At 33.4% G+C, this 15,095-nt stretch overlaps 1 protein-coding gene across 4 annotated transcripts in view; it reads left to right on the forward strand.

Moving 5' to 3' along the window:
- Window positions 1-15,095, forward strand: part of PIGN (phosphatidylinositol glycan anchor biosynthesis class N) — a 151,719-nt gene that overhangs the window by 94,587 nt on the left and 42,037 nt on the right. For all 4 annotated transcript variants that reach the window (XM_026448256.1, XM_026448257.1, XM_026448255.1 and 1 more), the window contains 5 exons: window positions 828-919; window positions 3,571-3,679; window positions 5,310-5,418; window positions 9,411-9,513; window positions 14,747-14,849. In XM_026448256.1, the coding sequence (XP_026304041.1) occupies window positions 828-919; window positions 3,571-3,679; window positions 5,310-5,418; window positions 9,411-9,513; window positions 14,747-14,849 (516 nt within the window). The remainder of the gene's footprint in view (window positions 1-827; window positions 920-3,570; window positions 3,680-5,309; window positions 5,419-9,410; window positions 9,514-14,746; window positions 14,850-15,095) is intronic.

Here is a 15,095-nt window from a genome sequence, read left to right on the forward strand (position 1 = left end):
CTCTGAACTTGAGTCACAGGAGACATCTCCCTCCTTACTCTGAACCACTCAGTTTTTTTTTTTTTTTTTTCTGGAGAAGGATGTATTTATTATAGATATATAATTATTAAATTATTAAAATATATTGAGTCTTGATTTTCTTCCTTCAGCGAGGTAGGGAATTACAATGTGCTTCTACAAAGAATGCTCTCCTATTTCCACTTTCATACTTTTTGATAGAAGTAGCAGGAAGATATCTTCTTTCTACTCTGAAAATTTATTAAAAAAACTTCAATGAATGGGATTATTGATCTTTTAATTTGTGAGGGATCTTAATCTAATTACAAAAGTAGTTTTACTTATTTTCCTTCTGGGCTCAATTGTTTGATGATTATTGTAGGCCACCTTTTTTATAGATGTCTTCATCAATACATGGTCTAACATAAATTGAATGAAGCACTTCATGCAGGTTTAAATCCTGGTTATTTTATTTACTTGTCATGGACCTGGTACTACTTATATTTTAACTTCTCTGAGCTCTGTTTCATCATCTGATGCATTGGGAAAAATAATACCTGCCTCTGGAGGTTATTGTGAGAATTAAATGAGAAAATGCTCATATTATACCTAATACTGTACCTCCTATGCAACAGATCCTTCACAAACAGTAACTATTACTTTTTAAAGTAGTTAGCTGTTGATTCTGCTAGAAAGTATTTGAAAAATAAAATAATACATGCTGTAAGGCTTTGCATTTTCCTTGTACCGTCACAGTCCTAGTCTGTGAAACACTGATGATAGTTTTCTATACCCTATTTGTCTAAAGATAACTTTCTTCTTGATTTTAGGTGACCTCACTGAGTTGGGCTTTCTTCTCTGTGCTCCTGGCAGTGTTCCCACTGATGCCGGTTGTAGGTCGGAAGCCAGACATCTCTCTAGTGTATGAATAATATTGTATTTTCTTTTCTTTTCAATACAGTTTTTTTTCCCTCAATTAACACTGTAAAATTTGAACCTAATCTTGGTCAAGAATTTAAAATCATGTAAACTAATGGGAATTTAAAATACCAATATCAAACCATTGGTCATGATTTTAGCCTAGGTTCTAAGAGTCATTAAACCTCCTAGTAGGTGCTTCCGGGCTTTCATAATGAAATTGTGCCACTGATAACTTAAAATGCCCCCCATTTTTTTTTGTTTGTTTAAGTCTAGAAGGTTTTCTTTCTTTTATACTTGGAGGAATCAGTAAAAGTTTTAGTTTCATATGAAAAACTGTTCTGTTGCCAAAACAGAAAGGTCTCAAAGATACTGTGTTAGCCCTCTTTGCTTCAATCATGTCCACACTAAAATGTCATGTAAAAATTAAATTTTCTGCTATTCTAAATTGAATGTAAAGATCTCTGTGGGAGGAAACTCTGTTTACCTTGACAGCTTTCCCATGTTTAGCCAAATTGTTTGAAAATTCTTCTGCATATCTTACCTAAATTCCCTACTATGCTGCTATATTTATTTCTCTTCAATAGACCTAAATAAATCTATAAAATAACTGGTTACCTTTGCTTTTAACTGCACTTTATTGTCAAGTAAATTATGGGCTGTTTGAATATGTGTATGATCATTATTTCATTTAACACATTTCCTCTCTTATTTTCTAATCATGGGAATTAGAAATTAAATCATTTTTGTTACTTTCTTCAGAACGCTATAAGCATTTTTTAAAACATTTTAACCAAATCTGTAATGGATAAGGGTATATATTTTTAAATCAAGGAAGATTAGCTAAATAATATTTTGTAAAAATATGTGCTGATTTATGAGATTCTATACATTTTCTCCTATTTATATGAGACTACCAATATGGAATAGATCAGGAATTATCCCAGGAAGTCAATTTATTAGCAGAGCTCAAAATAATTGTATTGAATTCTAACACCATACTATCTAAGCCATACTTCATTCGAGCATTACTAAGTCAAAATATTTTGCAACTTTCATAACCTACAAGTAGTATGTGAGAAAATGAATTCAAATATTTTCATTTATTTCTTGATTCAGATTGCTCTGTAAGCTCTTGTAATGTTTCTATAAAGCCCGTTTCCTTCCCTTCATCAGTCTCTGCCTATCAGTCCTGCTGAAGCAGTATTGGCATAGTTGAGCAGAATGTAACATATGCTAAAAGGGAAGGAAATTGTATAAATTTGCCACTTGCATATTCTATTAAGGATGAATGTGGGAAGCAAATAAACTTGTTAAAATATGAGAAATCTAATTTATATTTTAGAAAATTGTATTGTTTCCCTCTAAATTTAAATTGCTCAGTGATTTTAAGTTTATCCTACTAGCTGTATTTGCAACTTACTTATTTTGATTCCTGCTTCATGGGGAAACTTCTACTCTCTTTTTCATCTGTCACAGCATCTCCCTTCTTCAGAAAATTACAAAGATGTCATTTTATAAACATTTAAGGATACAATTAAAGGAAAAAGCAAACATGTGTACAACATGGTTGTAATGTCTGGTACTCCAGTGTTCTAAAGTAAAAACATATATGCCAATACGTTTAAATACCAAATTATTCTAAAACTTAAGAAAGAGAAAAAGAAAAAGCAAAGAATCTTGATCATATGTGACTATTTTTTCCTAAATTTTAATGATCATCCATGTTGAATATATGATTACCTTTCTCCTTAGGATTCTCAAAGATTGTATTTGAAGCATCAGCAATAACCGTCAAGCATTTTTCTGGCGATTCCTGCTTTGCATTCTTCTTAGGTGTCCAGCTCTGCTTTTTGCTCTTTCTTTTTTCTCTTCAACCAATTCCTTTTCTCTTAGTTCTATTTGGGTTCCGGATTTCATCCTCAGCATCATTTTGGCTGTACTATGTTATTCAGATGTTAAGGAGGTGAGAAAGAGCTCAACAGTAGGGCACCATTTCCCTGGTATCAGTCACCTTTGACTTTAGGAAACATACTATACCTGGTGTTCTTGAAAGGTGTAATTTGTTGTTTCATTACTGTACAAATACCTCACCTGCATGCCACCCATGTGACCACAGCCTACCTCTTCCCTCAGCCAGGAGCAGCTGAGGAAAATACCAGGGTCTGTCACAGAAGGGAGCTGTTTCTCCTACTAGAAATAACATGGGTTATATATGTAGATACTTTTTGCATGAGTAAGTTTCATAATCACAAAATACATGTTGTAGATACTGATAATATACTTGTTTAGTTATGTTTTATATTGTAAATTTTTGTAAATTTGCCCAATTCAGGCTAAATATTATAGTATTTGATATGCCTAAAATTTTTAAAAATTAAATTATAGAAGTAAGGTAGACATACTTAAAAAATTGTGGGGAGAAGTTGCAAATAGTCCCATCCAGCAGTATCTTTATCCTAAGATTTTAAGTTTTCTTAAAATCTTAAAGTTTTCTTAAAAATCTTAAAATGTACCCTTTTTGCTACTTCCTCTTAATTAAGCCAAATGACTGAGAGGTTCTGTATTAGAATAAGATGTCTCATAGTTCCATCTGATACGTGTTCAGTAAATATCTGAAGAAAATTTAAAATTGTGAATTGTATTTCAAAACAGGATGGGTGCAGGCTTGCTGGTTCTTCTGCTGTCCCTGTGTGTTGTAACATCTCTCATGAAAAGAAAAGATAGCTTTAGAAAGGAAGAGCTGTTGGTACATCTATTACAGGTCTGTTACAGATTTTCAATACTATGTTGTACTAATGATACCAAAAATGTGTCCTATGGTTGTATTTAATTATGTTCATAAAATGCCATTACCTTTATGCTACTTAGTGTCTGCCAGCTGAGAAGAAAGCTTTCTGTTTAAAATGCTACATGGAAATGTGTTCTTTAAGAGGTATGAAATGGCAAAAGGTCCATAATAGGCAGCCCAGTGATGCCTGAAGAGCAGAGGTTACCGAAACTGAAGGGACACCTGTATTGATAAAAAGTTGAACTGAAAAGGGCTTCCTCTGGATTGAGATTCTACCTTGTCCTCATTTGGGTCAGGGAAGGTCACTTCTTTGAAGTGAAAGCAGCCTGGGGTATGTTTATATTAAGAATAGCCAGTTTAAGACTTCAGTTAATGTCCCAGGTGAAACTAAACTTCAGCATGGTTGGTGACTTTGGTGTGGTGAAAATAACTTTCAACTTGGTGTTTCAAAATTGAGTCAGTTCCCAGTTACGCTGCATACTAGATGGGTACTTTTTAGTAATTTGATTTCAGTGTGTGTGTGTGTGTGTGTGTGTGTGTGTGTGTGTGTTTGAGATGGAGTCTCGCTCTTGTCACCCAGGCTGGAGTGCAGTGGTGCAGTCTCAGGTCACTGCAACCTCTGCCTTACGGGTTCAAGTGATTCTCCTGCCTCAGCTTCCTGAGTAGCTGGGATTACAGGCGTGAGCCACTATGCCTGGCTAATGTTGTATATTTAGTAGACTCGGGGTTTCACCATGTTGGCCAGGCTGGTCTTGAACTCCTGACCTCAGGTGATCTACTGGCCCCGGCCTCCCAAAGTCCTGGGATTACAGGCATGAGCCACCACACCCAGCCACTTCAGTTTGTTTTTAATCTGTAGAGATAATATCTAATAGGGTTGTGATGAATATCATATCATGTGGTAGTCTATAAAATGACAACTTTTTCCATAGATAAGGATGGAAAACATCTGTTTTTCTTTTTAACCGAATAAATAAATAAATAAATAACCACGTTTAGATCACAGACAAAAAGCAAAACTCATGTGAGTCTTCTCAAAAAATTTCCTCAAGAATAGAGCTGGGATAGTAGATGGTATTTCCAAGAACACTCTGAAATAAAAATACACAACATTTGAAAGATTACATCACAAGTTAAATTCATTCTTGGAGGGCAACAGGGAACTTATAAAAAGAGAAGAAATTTTTTGTCAAAAATCCTGTCAAGCCATTGGAACATATGTTTCTTTTTAAATGGTACTCTGACTGGCTTTACACTTAAGCCATAGTAGCTTTGACAGAATGTATCCAGAATAATGAGTGCTTTGACAGAAGTGAATGTTTCTGGATCTCTCTCTAGGGTAGCCAAGAATATCATGCTAACATTCTTATGTGCTTTGTTAGACATACCCCTGAGTATTAGGTAACTCTGTTACCAAATTCATTTTTGCATTAGGTTTATTAACTTGCATCAGTTCCTGTACTGTCCACTGTATTTCATTGATTCCAAGATACACATTTTTTCCAGATTTTAACATCTCAGAAATAAGAATGTCTTACATTCTTGCTAGTTATAGTCTTTCACTACCTTCTCTTTTTTTAACTTATTTCATCTTTGTCTTTAGGTGCTGAGCACAGTGCTCTCCATGTATGTTGTGTATAGCACCCAGAGTAGTCTACTTAGGAAGCAAGGACTGCCTCTTATGAATCAAATTATTAGCTGGGCAACATTAGGTAAGAGGCCACTCAAACCAAGTGAGGTAATTTGATATCAACTTAGTTATTTTTAAATGATCTGTTTATGTCTGTATCATTATTGAAAGAAATAATTTTGTTGCAGGAAAATAATAATAACGAGCTATTATTTCTATCTCTTGCTGGAATTTAACAAAGAGAATTCTCGTGTGCATGCATGTGTTACTAAGATAGTTGGATAGAATATTTATGACCTGATAATAAAGCTATGTATTTATTAACATCTTATAAGATTCGACTAAGTAATTCCAAAAGAGGAAAGGGTGAAGAGGATCTTATGTTTCATTTTCATGCCAATTCATAAATTCTCTGTTCTTACACAGGGACTGGGAAATGTTTAAATTTTATCTGTTTCCCTTCCTGAAAATAACATCGACTAGTATACCTTACGTATTTTTTAAAGCTAGTTAAACATTTGAAAGCATATTTTTCTATGTAGTCCTCTTAATTGAGAATGTTGAAATATATGTGTGAAGCAAACATGTAATTTTAGGACTTAGGTTTTCCCTTCCAGTTGGAAGACAAGAGCAAGTTTTGAGCCCAAGTTTTTTGTTCAGAGAAGACACTTTGTAATGCCAGTGAATAATTTGACATACGCTTTAACTTTTACATCTTTTGATGATTTTTGTTGTTTGGGTCATGGGGGCCCACCTCTCATGAATGGCTGTACTAACTTACATTCCCACCAACAATGTACAAAGTTTCCCCCGTCTCCACATCATTGCCAGCATCTGCTATTTTTTGTCTTTTTGATAATAGCAATTCTAACTGGGGCGTGATGATATCTCATTGTGGTTTTGATTTGCATTTCTTTGAAGATTAGTGATAGTGAATATTTTTTCATATACCTGTTGGCCATTTTTACGTCTTCTTCTGAGAAATGTCTACTCAGATCATTTGGCCATTTTTTAGTTGAATTAATAGGTTTTTTTGCTGTTGAATTGTTTGTACTTTTTCTATATTTTGTTTATTAATTCTTGTCAGATGGGTAGTTTGCAAATATTTTCTCCCATTCTGTAGGTTATCTCTTCACTCTGTTGATGGTTTCCTTTGCTATGCAGAAGCTTTTAAGCTTGATATAATCCCATTTGTCTACTTTTGCTTTTGTTGCCTGTGCTTTTGAGGTCTTATCCAAAACATCTTTGTCAGACTACTGTCCTGAAGTGTTTTCCCAATGTTTTCTTCTAGTAGTTTCATAGTTTCAGGTCTTACATTTAAGTCTTTAATCCATTTTGAGTTGATTTCTTTTTTATGTGGTAAGAGATAAGGGTCTTGTTTTATTGTTTTGAATATGGATATTCCATTTTCCTAGCACTATTTGGAGAGACGGTCCTTTCCTCAGTGTATGTTCTTGGTGCCTTTGTCTAAATGAGTTGGCTATAAATGTGTGGATTTATTTCTGGGTTCTCTATTCTGTTCCATTCACCTATGTGTCTGTTTCTATGCCAGTACCATGTTGTTTGGGTTACTATAGCTTTGTAGTATACTTTGAAATCATGCCTTCAGCATGACTTCATGATGCCTCCAGCTTTGTTCTCTTTTTAAAAGCTCAGGATTGCTTTAGCTATTCAGAGTCATTTGTGGTTCCATATGAATTTTAGGATTTTATTTTCTATTTCTGTGAAGGATGTCATAATTTTGTTTTAGGTATGTTGTTTGCAGCAAAATATTCATAACTATTATATTATCATTGTGGAATGTCACTTTTAACATCATAAAGTGTTCTTCTTTGCCTTATTGATTGTTTTTGGTCTAAAGTATACTTTGGTATCAGGATTGCAACTCTAGATTTCGTATTGTTTCCATTAGCTTTATTTTTAGCCTTTTTGAATCACTGTATTTTAAGTTTAGTTCCTGTGTTCTGCCTAGAGTTAGGTTTTGCTTTATGTGCCAATTCCACAGTTTTTTTTCTTTTAAATAAAAAGGTGAGTTGAGCTCATTCATGTTTACTAACATGGCTCTTAGGCTTGTTCTCAAGAAGCATATAAAACACTGCATAATGTGTAAGTGTGCTCTACTACAACAAATTGAAGATTCTGTCAATAAGATTCTGTCAAATCTTCTTATGTTGTAGTAGAGCACACTTATACATTATGCATTGTTTTATGTGCTTCTTTCTCTATTTGGAGTATCCTGTATGATTTTTTTTATTGTCCTTGTTTATTTGATTATTGTTTTGGAATGGTGAGGAGGAGATTTAGAATCAGTTTACTGCTGTTGTTCTCCAAACATAAAAGTTTCTCTGGGCATGTATTTTAAACAACATCTTTCCTTCTTGGGATTGGTAGAGCTAGCTTCTAGAGGATACCTACAAAATGATGTAAGACATGAAATAAAATTAACTCATAGGTAAGTCATCAGTATCTCCAAAGATCTCTTTTAGGCACAGATACACCATGGTCTAGCTTTAATGAGCATTTTTGCTTAATATGCTATGATCTCCAAATGGACGGTATGTTTTGAAATTGGTTCTACTTATGTCATTTAGAATAGAGACTCTTATTTCCCCTTTAGTATCTTATCAAGCATTTAGACAAAAGTAGAACAAGGACAGAAAATGTGTACAGTTTTACAGAAGAAGTCTCGTTTGAACTGACTTTTGTTATTTACTTTGTTTTTTATTTTTTATTTTTTAACAACCACCATTTGTCCAACAGATTAACTGACTTTTAAAATCAGAGATATTGAAATGTTATTTCTTCCAGTTAAAATATGTATCAGTTGATTATGATTGGAACTACACATCTGGAAAAAAAGAAGCTACTCATGTAAGGGTATTAAAAATATAACTTCATAGTCTTAAATCTTGCAGTGACTTGACTTTAGATGAAATTGACATTCCATGTAAATTAATTTAGAAGATGTTGACTAATAATAATAACCACAATTAACAGTTACTAAGCACTATGTGCTAGGCACTATGCTCAGGGAACACTGTATAGGTGAAATTGTATTTAAAAGATGACTTTTTAATGTCATCTCTATTTGATAGGTGGGTAAATTTCTGCCTAGGTCAGTTAATGAACTTGCCCTATAGTTTGAGCAGTTAATAAGTGATTCAGCCGGGATTTCATCCCATCTTGTCTATCTTCAAACTCTAGAGCACTAGGGGGATTAGGAAGTTACGCACATTTCCTTCCCAGAATAGGGATGGAGGAGTTTACATTTTGCCACCCCACCCACTTCATCTGCCCTTCCTCCGCTTGGGTAGTTCGTTTTATTAACCCCGGGGGAGAGTTAATACAACTCTCACGCATGGTGAACTCATTCCTGTTCTCTTTTCCAAGGGGCATACTGCAACTGTCAGTGCATACTTTACAGTGGGCAAACTTGGAGAAGGAAGGGGTTAGGAAAAAATCAGTTTCTGAGGAGTAAGTTGTCTTTGAACTAAGATATAAATGCCTAATTAAGCAAAGGGTGCTAAATCTTGAGTAATACGTTTATTTCATTAAAAAATAGTTCATTTTTGAGTTAATATTATTACTGTGATCTGGGCTGAATATAAATTGAGAAAATCTGAGCATAGTTAAAACAATGAAATGTAGTATTAATTAAAAATGTGAGGCCTGACTATAATTAGGGGAAATGTAGCCTCATGTTCAAGGTCACAAAGCAATAAATGCCAAAATGATACTAGATTATTCAGGGCTTCTACAGTAACTTTTTTTGTTTTTGTTCTCGGCTCACTGCAACCTTTGCCTCCAAGTTCAAGCAATTCTCCTACCTCAGCCTCCTGAATAGCTGGGATTACAGGCGCCTGCCACCACACCCGGCTAATTTTTGTATTTTTGGTAAAGATGGGATTTTACCATGTTGGCAAGGCTGGTCTCGAATTCCTGACCTCAGGTGATCCACCCACCTCAGCCTCCCAAAGTGCTGAGATTACAGGTGTGAGCCACCATGCCTGGCTCTACACTAACATTTTTTTGTGTCTCTTGTACTGACAAATGACCTGTTTTGTTTCATTGCAGCCTCTTCCTTGGTTGTGCCACTACTGAGTTCTCTAGCTGTCTTTCAGCGATTGTTCAGCATACTTCTTTCATTGATGTCAACCTACCTACTTCTAAGCACAGGGTATAAACTTTTTAACAATTTAATTTTATAGCAGCAAGTTTTAAATGATATATTGATATTTTCTCTATTAGTATTTAACTTCTGGAAATGAAAAATATTTTCTAAATCTTGAGGGATACATTATAAATATTTACTTCTCAGTGAGAACTATATCTGACTCTATCTGTAATCTTCTGTTTTCTTTTTTTTATCCATTTCATAGTATTGCTTGCTGTCTTTGTGTTTCTCTTTTCTGAAGTTGCTAAAATATCACTTAACTATAATGGTAGAAAATTCTGATTGATTATGGAAGAATTTTAAGTCTCATTGACTTTTATTTTTTATTGCATTCCTTGTATCCATTTTAAATTATGCTTTGATTTGTCCATTCCTCTTTGAATATAGTACTTTTTTAATCTTACACATCTCACAGTTCAAATATTCATTTCATTCAGAGAACCTTCAGAATATTTTCCCAAAACTTTTAAAGATTTTTATTTAAGATTGAAATTTTCTTACCAAAACAAAACAAAAGAAAACAAAAAATCAGCAGCTTGACTTGGGGTGAATCCCAAAGCATTTTCTAGAACTCAGTGAAGACAGGGATATACTCTGTCTGTTATCTTTGAAGAATTCTTTTCTTGTTTTTGAATTTTGTCCTTACTTAAATCTTTATGAGGGTAAGAAATGTGCACATTATAACAAACAATGACTAGAACAAACAGTGAATAAACACCACTCATAAACAGTTTGAATTTTGTCCCAAATACACAATCTTGATCGAAGTTAGACTAAACCTAGGGATTCACCATTATGCTATAAGATTATTCACAGTTCAAATGATTTTGTAAAGCCATTTGGGGTCTAAGGCTCAGGTTCTCCCTTTTGGAAACTTAATTGTCATAATTCAAAATTAGAGAGGTGTTCTCAAAGTCTTCCCACAGTAGACCCTAACACCCTAAGTGACCTAGACCTCAGGAGTTCTTGTAGTCTCATGTAAGAGATGATCCAGTGGGGCCCTAAACCTTTTTTTCACCAAAGCTGTCTATCTCCTTTTGTTTCCCTTCCCCCTGCCTAACCAGATGTGGGCCATAGCTCTGAAGATGTGATACAAATGTCATGGAACTTTTTACCAGCTACCTAATGAGATTTTAAGAGAGGCTTTCTTTGAGATTTAGACCTTTGAAGTAGAACTTTAAAATAAAACTGGAAATTTATGAGCATCTGTTATTCAAGAGTGATAAACATGAGAGCTTAAAATCTTTCACAGTTTCCCCCTTTATTAGTGAAATTTCAGGATAAATAATTTTGTTAAATTAGAATCTGTGAGAGTAAAAATGAATTCGACTATGCACAAGTTTTTAATCTATATAAGAAAGCAGAAGTTAAAATAACTTCTATTCTAGCCTACCGTTTCAGGGAGACTCATGAATTTTATTAAGAGATTACACCCAGAGGTTGATTTAAGGAAATAAATGTTTGAAAGTGTCCAGAAATATGTACTAACTTCCGTATAGTCTCTTAATCAATAGACCTTTCTCTTTTTTGAACTTTCAAATTCTAAAACAATAAACAGATTTAAAGAGATGTGTAGTTGATTAAAAAATGTAAACAAGTATAAAAATAGATCTGATTTGCTGAATTAGAAAAGGAGAGCAAGAAACAAAGATAATTGAAGTTTAATTTTGAATGAAAAAACTATTTCATAATGTAGCATGATTAATCATGTAACTTACATAGGGGATAAGTATTTTAAATCATCAATTTAATAGTCATAGGAGATGTCAAAACAAATTATAATAAGCATAATCAGAATCATAACTTAAAATCTAAAAAGGGAAAATCTATACCTAAAATCAGAATAAGGCACTATATGACCTTATTAATGAATTCATTAAGAGATATATTATTAAACATCAGAAAGTATATCTAGCTTTGCCAAAAAAAATTGAAAAGAGTATCTTGAAATAGCACAGTTCAGTCATTTCAATCAGTACATTTTCTCAGTGTCAAATCAGTTCTGTAAAACATAGTCCACCTGTTATGATTCAGCCTTACCATTTTGGATGACCTGGAGGGTTCTCTGTGTAAATTATTGAATATTCAGAATTACAGAATATTTAAAAGAAATATAGTTACAATATAGAAATACAGCAATAGTAATCCTAAATTCTTACAATGCATTCTTGATTTAATGAATAAAGAAGATTCATTTTTAACCAGCACTTAATTATTTTATGCAAATGGAGCTATTGTAATACTTGAAAATAGCTTGTTCTCTTGGTTAGCGCTGGTTAAACATTTCCCTTTGAAATTTTCTTTGCATTATTCCTTTGCTTAGCAAACTATAATACAAAGCTAAATGCCTTGTCAGCCCTATTCAATTTGCACAGAGACCAAACCAGCAGATCCTAATTTAGTAAGTTTTCATTATGTTCTCCCTGAGCCTGTGATGACATTTCATTGATATTTCAGTTTATTAATGCAGATATACAGACTTTATACAAAATATTGATTGTCTTAAGAGATAAAGTCCCATAGGAAGATTATCTTTATCTGGTTTATTCATCTACATTTTACAAAAGAAAGTGATCATAATGTATAGTTTTTTAAAAGGAAATAAATAAATTCTACTATTTGTAGAACTATGACATTTATGTTTTTAAATATTAGGAAACAATAACTTCATATATAACTGCAAATCTTTAAAAAAATTATGGTCCCCTTTTGTTCAGAGTATGTACCTTGATTCAATTAATCAACAGTTGTTTTTTCTTTCATATATCCGGTGTCCGGAGCGCTCTGCAGACACACAGAGAGAACCATTAGTGTAATACTGGTATACAATAGAGTTATAAGCTGCTACAAAATAAGAACTATATTTTACAGTGTTAGGCAATTACAAAATCAAACAATTAAGTTACTGTGAGTTAATGAAGTTGTGTATTGTATGAAACGAAGACTGACTAGAGAAAGAGCTTGAATAGGAAAGCTGAGTTAGTGCCATCAAGGACATTGAACTGAACTTTAAAGAAAGGCCAGGGATATAAGCATTCTAAATATTTGTTTTTCAATTTTTAAAAAATCACTGGACATATAGAGTCATCACATTATGGAAAGTAGGGATAAGGAATAAAAGCATGTATTAACTCTACCCTTATTAATGTTCTGGTATATTTCTTTCTGGTGTTACCCCCCATATTTGTCTTTTTAACATAAAATTAATCGCAGTACATGTTCTATTTTGGATCTTTTTTTCTAATTCACATAATTTCAGAAGCATTTTCTAGGTGGCTCATAGGCTTCCTAGCCACCATTTTAATAGATATTTAATATTTCATGATATGGATTTTATTTCAACTTTTTATTATTACACATAATATTTTGAGTTCTGTTTTTATGCATAAGCGTTTTCATAGTCTGGATTATTTCCTTTGTTCACTTCTCATATAGTGTATGTGGGCCATTGGGTATGAACTTTCTTTTTTTAACTTGTAATTGTCTTAAGAACAGTGCCAATGTATAATATCTACAACAAACTATATATGAGGAGTACTGTTTCATCGTATCTGTAACAAATATGTAACAGTATTTGGTATTTCCATTTTTAAATAAGAATATCAAACGTTGTATTAACAGGTCAGAAATGGCACTGCTTTGTACAGTTTTCTGTACTTGTTTTACTCATGCTGTTTTCTCATGTGTGTAGTATCTGTTCATATCCCTGGGCCTTCTAAGTCTTACATATCAAGTGATTTGTGTATGTTTTCTGAAACCTGAATCTTTTCTTCTGCCCAGTCTTCAGTGTTATAATTTTATAATTTGTAATAGCGTTTAAAGTGTTTGGAATTTTTTTTGCTTTCTCATCTTTAGGAAATAATGCCATATGCTGTAGAGTTTGGTAGTTGAAAGACTCAAAAAGGAAATAAGTCTTTGTTTTGTTTTGTAACTTCTGATTAGATAAGTAACTCACTCAGCAAATATTTGTGAACTGGGCCAGCAGTGGTGATGAGACAGACACAGACTTGGTTTTCAAAGATTTTATAAAGTAATAATAGATGCATACAGGTAAACATGTGATTAAGATGGTGTAAGTACTATAATAGAGCATTTAGGGATGATGAAGGTGGAACATTTGCCCCAGACAAAGCAGAAACTGTTTAGAAAAGGCTTCTATCACTGTGTTGTCTCATGAGCACTTCTCCTTTGTTTTTGTGTCCATTTTACACTCCAGCCTGTAGGTGTACCACACATTTAATCATTCCCCTGTGGACATGTAGGTTGTTTTTTGTTTCCCCCTTCTGTAACCAGTGTTACAACAGATATCTTTATAACGGAAATTGTAGCACATGTCTGATTATTTTCTCAGGGTAAACTTTTAGAAATGGCCTTATTGCATTATAGTATATGAATATTTTTGAGATTCTTAATACATAGTATCAGATGGTCTTCCAGAAAGTGTATATTCCCATAGAGAGCATATGAGAGTTCCTTTTTCATCACCCTCTTGTCAACACTGTTTTGTTTTTGAGACAGAATCTTCTCAGAGAAGATTCTCCTGCCTCAGCCTCCTGAGTAGCTGGAATTACAGGCGCACACAACCACACCCGCCTAATTTTTTGTGTTTTTAGTAGAGACAGGGTTTTCACTATGCTGGCCAGACTGGTCTCGAACTCCTGACCTTGTGATCTGCCTGCCCTGGCCTGCCAAAGTGCTGGGATTACAGGCATGAGCCACCATGCCCGGCCAACACTGTTGTTTTAATATTGGCAAATATGAGATATCACCATTGTTTTAATTTCCATATGTTATCAATAAGGTCAAACAATTTTCATGTTTGTGTTCTTGTTGCACCCATGTTTTTGAAAATTTAGAGTGTTCCTCTTCCTCTTCTATGTATGTTAATAATTTTACCTCAAGAATTATCTTTTGCCTTTGTCTTCATGCCTTCTTTCTCTTTTATGTGTATCTGTCATTTGCTTTATGAATGGCTTTTATATATTTCTATTATTTTAAACACATAATTATCTCAAGATTTCATGTCACTCAAAAAAGATGATGTTGGGGTTAAAATTTAAATAGTAGTTTCCTACTTTCTTCTTCTGGAAAGCCTAGAAAATTTAAGTTTTGTAATATTGTGACTTAGAGGTATTATCAAATTATTTTAATTTTGAGAAAGACCTCAGTGTAAATTTGCATTTTTACTTATTTTACCGTTTTTTGCTTTTCATTTCTACCTTTCCCCACCTGTTAGGTATGAAGCTGTCTTTCCACTAGTATTGTCTTGTTTGATGTTTGTCTGGATAAACATAGAACAAGAAACTCTACAACAATCTGGTGTTTGCTGTAAACAAAAGGTAACTGGTCAAAGTCATTGTTGTTTTTATTTGAGACTATTAGTCACTATCCTATAAGGAAGTTGCAATGTTATTTCAAAAATTCTTTCTACTTAAAATTTTAGTGTTAAAAAGTTTTAGTTGTTTGGCATTAATTAAGTTAGTAATTGGTAAGGAAGATTTTTTACTTATCACAGAAAAGCACAATTTTGTTGTTGTATAGGTTGGGCTTTTCTTAGTGATTACTTGAGAATCATTGATTTTTAA

This window comes from Piliocolobus tephrosceles, chromosome 18, assembly GCF_002776525.5.
Source record: "Piliocolobus tephrosceles isolate RC106 chromosome 18, ASM277652v3, whole genome shotgun sequence".
NCBI lineage: Eukaryota > Metazoa > Chordata > Mammalia > Primates > Cercopithecidae > Piliocolobus > Piliocolobus tephrosceles.